A 9,262-nucleotide genomic window follows, 5' to 3' on the forward strand; every position below is an offset into this window, starting at 1 on the left:
TCGCAATAACCTATTATGATTCACGTCTTTGGGAGCAAAGTTCAGTGATACGGTGTGAAACATCCAAATTGAATAGCTCCGGGAAACTCTTGTTTCTTTATACATTTTCCATGTCGCCTTTTCTTTAGCAAATCTTATTATTACTTAGAAATTAATTTTCCTTATCCTTATCTTCTAGTCACGTCTCTCGATACAGCGTTACTTAATTGTAAAACAACAATGACGAAACTTGCGATCGCATCTTCCTCATGGAAGTACCAACGCCGTCTTTGCATTTGCCAAAGGATCAATATGTCCACGGCAATTGATTTCAGCCACCTTGACCCTCTTGGCTACCTGAAAGAAAAAAGTCGATCGATATTATACTAGTCCATAAAGATAACAGGCTGTTGATTTATGTCCATAGCAGCTTCGAAGGAGCAATTTGTTACTGCTAGATGATCGATCTCCCAATTAAAAGTGCAAGCGCCATATTGGTGGTTCGATTGAAAGTTTTAAGCGATCACGACAGCCAAACGAATAATCCTCGACGAAGAAGAGGACCGTCACGCGTGAATGGGTCGACGCCAGACGTCAGGGCGCATGCGGAGGAACTTTTAGCTTGTCAGCCTGAAAACCCCTTTGCGACGATGAGATCAGTTTATCCCGCGCCGGCCTGAGTCGCGCTACATAACACTTCCGTTTCATTCACAGATGAGGTTATCGGTTTTGCGCAGGACTTTGCGTAACGAAGTATTGAGCAAACTAAAAAAACAAAAAAAAAAGGAACAAATTAGTAAAAGCACATTAGCTCAAAATAAATAAAAGAAATTGCAAAATTGTATACCCTGGACGTAGTCCCAATTGGAAGGTATCAGTGATTTCGGTGTTTCCTTCAAACACAACATCCGTCGCACCAAATGCGGCTTAAACTTTCCAATGAAATCGATACTTCCAGGCTTCAGTGATTTGTTATCCATATTTATCCTGTGCGACAGCAAAGCTGAGCTTTAAAAGCTTTTCGATCCCCAAGTGGGGAAAAAGTTGTGGTGTTCCTGAAACTTGTGATCGTAGTGATTGGAGATGGTGATACCAGTGACAAAAAGTTACTAGCTAGAGATAACATTGTTGAGAAATTAAAAAAAAACAAAAAGAGAAACGTAAAAATATTCCTGTCGACAAAAGTCAAGCCACTTGGAGGATATTTGAATTTTGGCGCGACTTGGCGAAATGATCGATTGAACATTATCAAAATTTGCTCTATCTATCTACGATTTATCAAAGTGATTGAACTGTGCTTCTCGTTTTCGCCCGCCCTGTAACATATTAAACGTAGCACGTTAATTAATAAATGAATAAACATTAATAAAATAGCCCTTTAACTCATGTATGCATAGCTGTTTGACACCAAAATATAGATAACAATAATAATATAATCTATCGATAAAATCGTACACGTCGATCATAATACAAAAGTGAAACGAACGGTACAATCCCCCAAGGAATTTTATTCCAGTGAGAAAAGCGGATAAAGATAGAATTCGGATAAGACATGATGGAATGAGGAAAATCTTTTGAGTTTTTTTCCCCATAGGCGCAGGCGAGAGTGAGTGATAAAAAAATAAAAAGAGAAGACTGTCCAAGGGATCTTTGGAATTTGGAATTACAAATTGTACTTTCGAGTGAAAAGGCAGTGCCACAAGGACATTCTTCAAAGCACGATACGCAAAAGTTTACGTAAAAGAATTGAGACTCGTAAAGCTCGCAAGCCGTTAGCATTCGCGGAAGCTTTTAAAGTTCAATTTTACGAGAGCCTACAAACATTAAGTAATAAATATCAACGTGTTGCGGGTTTGTTACTAATTTATTCCAGGGCTGGGAGATACGTGTTTACTGTTCCGAGTAAAGTACATTTACGTAGGAGTAGAACTAGAAAATATCTTGATGTGATAAAATATTTGAGAAGCCGTTAAATATCCAATGAAGTATACATCGAATCTTCGGGCACTTAAATCTTTATTCCTTGGTCAAACACGGGTGGGGATGCTTGTTTGCTTAAGGGTCATAGAAAGGAAGAAGGTGACGTCACTTTAATGATGATCCAATAGAAACGTTAATTTCAAAGATCAATTTAAGATAGATTGGCCCAAGACGTCTTTTATGAAATAAATTACTAATATGAACCAAAACATATTGTGGTTAAGTTTCGGAAAGTGAACCAAGTCTAATTTAATATCGACAAATTGACATTGAATATATTGAGAGGAAGTCAAAGGGCGAAAGGTACTTGGATAATTACGAGGGGTATTTGAGATGAGATATACAGGATGATATCCTGAATAGGATACGAAGTCCATTACTGGTTCTGCGGGTGAAGTTACGTGATTAAAGAAAGGGTCGGGGCTGGTTATGATAGCCGAAGTAAAGAAAGCAAAGAGGGACGAATTAGCAAAACAAGAAGTTACCAGTGACTGAGATACGTGAAGGTGGTGAATGGGTTAAGGGTGAAAGAGAAATCGAAAAGAGGAAAAGCAAAAAAGATAATGAATATGGAAGGAAACCGTTGAAGTTATCGATGAAGTAAACGGGAAGACTCAGAAGAAGGATATAAAGATAAGAAGTGAAAAAAGCAAAGCACAGTCGAGCGTCTTAAAAATGTTTCCAGAAATATCATTTGGCTGTAGCGGAGAAGCAGCGACTATAGGGGTCTTGCCCCGGGTGCGACGCTCGGCGCCACCGTCGACGATTCTGACGAATCTGACGTTCTCAAGAAATCGTAGCTACGATCCTTACGAAGGAGAGGAAGAGCCTGTGGACGCCTGCAATCCTCTCTACTTCCTCTTGGACTTCTTTCATCAGTATTACATTCCCTTCATCATCCTCATAGGCTTGGTGGGAAATCTTCTCTCTTGCATAGTCTTCCTGAACACCCATCTCAAGATGCGCAGCTCCAGCTACTACCTGGCTGCCCTGGCCACGGCAGATTTTGGTTTCCTGGTATCCCTCCTGTTGGTTTGGCTCAACAGCACCGTAGGCTGGAAGGTCTTCAACAAGGATGGCTGGTGCGAGACTCTGGTCTACGTCAGCGCCGTATGCAGCTCCTTGAGTGTCTGGCTGATAGTAGCCTTCACTGTTGAGAGATTCATAGCCGTGCAGTATCCGCTGCACAGGCCACACATGTGCACCATCACCAGGGCCAAGGCTATCGTCCTGGTCTTGGTCGTATTGGCAATGGCAAGCCACTCTTACTCGTTCGTCACCGCCGGTGTCATCAAGAACCAAGATGGCTACGAGATGTGCGACCTGAGGATCGAATATCTGGAGACCATGAGGATCATCAGCATCATCGACAGCATCGCCAGCCTGGTTGCACCTCTGGTCCTCATCATTGTCATGAACACGATGATCACCAGGAATCTACTTAGATTCAGCAGGAAGTTCAAACAGGGTCCTGGTGTGTCGACTCATTGCGCAAGTCGAGAGAGATCGGATTTAAATCTCAATCAGATTCCGGTGAGTCCTGCAAAAATTTGTTTACTATATTTTCAATAACGGCACTGTACCTCTTTCCTTGTTTATTTATACGCCTAGGGAAATTCCTTAACGCCCAAATGGAACTTGTGGCAAAAGCCTCGTGGCGTATATCATTCGGCTGGCTGATTGTTAAACCGATGATAACGTGTTTTCATTTCGTGGTCGATACACTGATTCCTCAAGATCCTCTTCTTATTTTTTTGTTATCGCTGTTCACCAACATTTCTCAACAGTGATACCACTCCGCAGTTCAGAGAGCGTTGTTGAACAAGTATTTGCACGCAAATTTCACGTGGCTTGGAGAATTGCCAAAATTTTCATCATTTCATGTTTCCTGGAGTAATTCCACCCCATTGAGATACTGCTACGGAAATTCTGTCCTTCGTTTCCTTCTTGACTATCGTGTCCCATCCAATGATCATGATTTAAAAAATTTCTCACTCAAAGCTTTGAGGTGTATTCTTTTTTCTTTCAGCATGACAAATATTCAAATTTCCAATTCACTGAGTCAATCGAATATCCATGTTTTGAACGAATGCTCTGTGAAACAAAATGAAAATGATTTCAAAAGAATAACACGCATATGAAACGCAATCGTGAAATTGAATGCTTTCGGCTGGACTCTGTCAAGCCTGATACAGCAACGCAATGTGTCAAATGTATAGATAATAGATATTAGTCACTTCGAAGCCAAAGAATTGGCCCACAAAGATCACACGAAAATAAATCACCTACTTATACAATCTGTTGTTGAATATCTTAACCATTACTTTTCCTTTCCATTTCTTTCTTCGAGTTATTTAACGAACGAATTTTTTACAAATAAAATTTCGCACGCTACACGCAAACTCTTATCTGGTGCTAACTCGAGCTATATTTCAACGCTGTGCAGGATATAAAAGGAAAAACCCGATCAAGTGCGAAATAGGTGACTGGCGCGATTAATGTTGCGTATCAATGAAACCAAAACTGTTTGCCTTGCCGAACCAGGGCCGAGTACAATAATATATCATTTATCGCTAAAAGAGAACAAAAATATGGATTTATAATTTATAAAAATGGGCATTTGGGGGACGCATAGCATGTGTACACAGTACACAGTACACAGAGACAGCGTGTTGAACCCATAAAATGTCCCATTTTTTTTTATTTCAGTTCGGAACTGTAAGAACAAATAAAAAAGAAAGGTTAAGTGTACTGATAACAAAAAAAAATCGAACAGGAGCTAATCTGAGAAACGATGTGAAACTTTCCAAATTCGTCATAGCAGTTTGTCTACCTTGTCAAACGTTAACTTTTCGAGCAAGAAGAAAGAAAAGTAAAAGGGAACAATCTCTCCAAAAACTTTGACAGGATTGCTACTCGCAGGTCCACCCGTCATAGCACGTTAGATATAAAATATTGCACGGTTCAATAAAAATCCTCAATATATTCGCAAAATCCACAAATAACGTCAGCTACTCGATTCTACCTTATATAGCATAAAAACTCAATATGATCCGGATGCTATCAGAAATTGCACGTATTTCCAAATTGCAAATTCTAAGAACACCGAGCAAGCTCATAAAATCCAATTCAAACCGGAAGTGTCTGTATAAATAATCAATAATTTCCCGTTACTTTTATTTTTAAACCCTCCATCTCTCTGATCTCCCTTATAAAAAAAAAAAAAGAAAATTATGACCCCGCCATTATGCTCTCCTCGCTTTCCATTCATTTTGCGATAACAGCTCAAGTTTATCTTTGCGTTCACGCAAGGTTCCTAACCCCTAGTGTTTATTATTGCCAAATAAACCAAATACCAAATTCAACGATACAATCACCGTCGGGACGCCGACGCCAAGGTATCGCGTGCTCAACAAAAGCATCTCAATGTCGCACCAGTCAATTGAATCAACTCCTATTAAAATTATTAATCCCACAAAGACACTCATTGACAATAAATCGATTAAATAAGAAATTAAATTATTAATCGACTCAAAGTGATCTGCGCGTCGATGGAATCGCCATTAAATTTATACAATAATTTCAATTTCACCCGGGTATCAAAATCCATCGATAACGCGATAACGAACGGATATAATCCATTAATCGTTCGTTTAAACATTTCATTGTCAAATTAACCACCTAATCCTACGGGCAAGTTCGCAAGTGAATCGACTGTCGTATCGCTCATGAAAATATCTTTACAAGAATTCAGAATATTTTCATACAAATTTTCACCAAAGCGACAGTTACATTACGGCGATCTTTTACACGCGATCGACTAATGCAGCCGTTTTCTATTTCGAGTTTGTTTATAAATACCGTAACTTATGTAAGCCACGCCATTCATCCTTTACTTCGAGTGGCCACTACATATAGATATACATCGGCTAAAATACCAGCTGCACGCTATCGACTCTCCAGCAGTCTACACATTCGAGTCATCAATTTTTGCACGTACCGAGTTTCTTCTCCTTCGTTTTGCATTTGTTGTACATCATCGCCCGTTGCCTCTAAGGAATAAAAAAAATATTTTAAACACTACACCACTTGATTAATGACTACAACATTCGCCTCCAATCAAAATATTAAAAAATCATCATACCTCCAAGCAATTTGTGCCTGGCAAAATTTATATATATATATATATATATATATATATATATATATATATATATATGTACACATATAATACATGAATATAACAGTTATCATACCTCTGATCATATTTATGGATAGATCCAAACTATCCTCTGCTCCCAATCCAATCCAACCATTGTGAGTTTTACATAGAAATAGCCAACGTCAATCAACACGCAAAGCTTCCCTTAGTCCGCCATGCTGTTTCCATATACTTTTTTTTCCTCCACTCATCGGGACCCGCACTGAAAAATCCCTGTTCCCTATGTAATCCTTATCTACTCACCTTTTCTTTTTTTTTTTTTTTTTTCCGACCTTGATGTATTTTCCAATTGCCACTTTTCGATGTCCGCCATTAGGTAATTAGCAAAGCTTACCCCCTCGCTCGTTAATTTAATTCCAAACACTGAGTAATTGGATCATCTTCGCATTACACGGACCATCTAGTAATTTTATTGTCTAGGGGAAAGTCCAGAGCTCATTGGATCGATTAACTTGCCTTTTATGCATTTTCGCACATCCCTTAACGTCATTTGAGCCATGCGGTCGTCTGTCGAATGAAACGTGACGATTACCTAAAAATACAAATATTTTTTAAATTAAATTTCATACTCACGTAAACGTACAATTATGTTTTTTTTATGGCTGTCAATTATTATTATTGTACTAGATAATCAATGCGTAACTCCGTTTATCGATAAAGGCACAATGTGTAAACGATGTATAATATAATTGTATATTGACTACAGTGTAATTATGGCTTTAATAATTGCATATCTCAATATTACCCATTAATTAAATCATACGCAATTAACGATTAGGTAATCGCCTTTTATTATATACACGTGATTTCCTTCTTATACCTCGATACAGTCTCGATCATAATTATTCATTTTGTTAAAAAAAAAGTCATGTTAAATTTTCGAATTTCGACCAGTTATTTTTTGTTTTCGTACTGCGATTGGCTATCGGTATCAGTCGACGAGTACGAAGGTGAAAGGAATTATTGAAAATTTGGTTATTTTAAAAAAAAAAAACGTTGGTACATATTGGTTACCCGGTACATAGAGTATGTTTTTCGAGAACGGATATGCAGTATGGAGCTGCATGCGTTTCTTTCGAATCAGTCTGGTTGTTCTAAAATAATTAATTGTAGGTAAACTGTAAACTGATACAAAAATCCACCGACTCGAGCAATAATTATTGGGAATCCCAAGGGAAGCGACAAGCTCTCAGGCACTGATAAGGGAAATTGATTTTCCGAGCAAAAGTTGTATAACGGCAGCTTTTCTAATTCCCCAATATAGAGGTCACGTTCTGACGAAGGGTCCTGGGTAGAAACAATAAACTAAGGGCGACACACCACCCTTTACGATGGATACCGAAAACGTGATTTCTCCACTCGGTCCAAGGTCGGTTTTAAATTTATTCCTGTTCTCATTGAATTTTCAAGCGAGCACACTCGACGACCCTTGGCAAATTAAAGGCAACTAGCAGAATCATGAGAAAGTATAAATAAGGTTAATTGGTAATTAGAAATTGGAATTTTGCCCAACCACAAGTAATTTATATTCCTTGAGTTTGATCTGTGTACGTCAAAAATCTTTGATCGACTTAGTCGTCTAATATGAATATTTTTCTTATAGCTGTCACGGTGCATAATACCCGTCATAGCTTTTAGCGGGCAATTTTTTGCATTCAAATTTTTTTATTTTTCCCTCTGACAGCTATTGTTTGTTCGAAAGGCACGTTCGACTAATTCCTACAAAGTTTCGCGCTCCAAAGAGCTTATTGTGTGGTGTGTTTATTCTTAAATTTTTCTTTTCAATTTTCCATTCTCGCATTCTCTACTTAGGCCCCCCACACTGAATTATCCTATTGTAACCTTTCGGAGGGACATTCTTTTTTTTTTTCTTCATAGATTAAAAGCTACGGCAATTCACATTTAATTTGACTCCATTAAGGGAATAGGCTTCTTCGCGTGCTTGTTATATTGATTTTATCTATTTTGGCGAAAGAAGCCAGTCATCGAAGAACTTTCATTTGTCTGCGTCAATAGCCTCGCAAGACTTGACTCTGCTGTATCGGCGGAGTCAAAGAGACAAAAAATTACGTCAAGTGGATGAAAAACATCAAAGAAGCAACGCGATGGACTATCGATCTTGGCGAGAGTTTCGATTCGATATTAAGTCACTAAGTTTCATTCTCTCTCTCTCTCTCTCTCTCATTCTATTCTACTTCTCGACGCAGCAGACTAAAGTCGAACTGCATTACTGGCGAAACACTGGCTATATTTATAACCCGGTATTTAGTCCAGCGCATTCGGAAATTACGAGTCAGCCACAGCATAAAGTCAAACGTGATTGCGTTCGTCAAAGTGTGTTTTGCAAATTGACAAATATATACAGTAGAGCGAAGAACATAATGTGGAGAAGAAGAAAAATTTACGTCGACAAAGTGAAGGAAGAGTGAAGAAAAAAAAAAGAATTACATAAATTGCGAGTGACGGGCTTTTTGAATTTCAAAAATTTCGTTCCTTCACAGTTTCCTCGCGACCATCGACTTCCCACTGATTTATGTAAATTTGTATTATACAAATTTTACGAAGCCGTCGACGCTCATTACGTTTCAAGATCATATTTCTGTCGAACTTAAATCGATTACGACACGTCATCCCAGAGCTTACGCGTTCACGTCCACAAGAGCTCGAAACATCAAAAGCCCCGAAAAAGCATTCCGACGCGAATATCGAACCCCTTTTTATTATTTTTCTCGATATTTCGGGGATCGAAGTTGCTTGGGATTTCTATATTGCTATAAAAATACACGGAAACCTCTACTAATATTTGCCTGTGGCTAAAATCACTTGTGCCGATAAGCATCGCGTCGGATAAAAATTTTGTTTGCGATAAAGCCCGCCACCTAATGCACAATCCGCTTTTGTATGACAATCCCATTAAAAAGTACGTCAAGTACTCATACGAGAGTGAATAATCACGTGTTACTAGAATTCCTAGTTAATCAAATTTTTAATAAGATTTGAAAAATAACATTGGAGAAACAGGGAATTCGAAATTGCCTTTTTTACAAGAAAAAAAAAAAAAAAAAAAAAAAAACAAAAACC

At 38.4% G+C, this 9,262-nt stretch overlaps 2 protein-coding genes and 1 long non-coding RNA gene across 3 annotated transcripts in view; 1 reads left to right on the top strand and 2 right to left on the bottom strand.

The window, feature by feature from the left end:
* LOC107267562 (dynein heavy chain 1, axonemal) overlaps positions 1-9,262 on the bottom strand; it is a 60,432-nt gene that overhangs the window by 20,674 nt on the left and 30,496 nt on the right. The window lies entirely within an intron of this gene.
* LOC107267571 (thyrotropin-releasing hormone receptor) overlaps positions 649-9,262 on the top strand; it is a 25,292-nt gene continuing 16,678 nt past the window's right edge. The window contains exon 1 of the mRNA XM_015739473.2: positions 649-3,492. Coding sequence (XP_015594959.1) covers positions 2,635-3,492 — 858 coding nt within the window. The 5' untranslated portion in view covers positions 649-2,634. The remainder of the gene's footprint in view (positions 3,493-9,262) is intronic.
* Positions 6,384-9,262, bottom strand: part of LOC112494326 — a 4,668-nt gene continuing 1,789 nt past the window's right edge. Inside the window, exon 3 of the long non-coding RNA XR_003059613.1 lies at positions 6,384-6,713. This is a non-coding gene — a long non-coding RNA (uncharacterized LOC112494326). The remainder of the gene's footprint in view (positions 6,714-9,262) is intronic.

This window comes from Cephus cinctus, unplaced genomic scaffold (genome assembly GCF_000341935.2).
Source record: "Cephus cinctus unplaced genomic scaffold, Ccin1 Ccin1_scaffold0412, whole genome shotgun sequence".
NCBI classification, from domain to species: Eukaryota; Metazoa; Arthropoda; class Insecta; order Hymenoptera; family Cephidae; genus Cephus; species Cephus cinctus.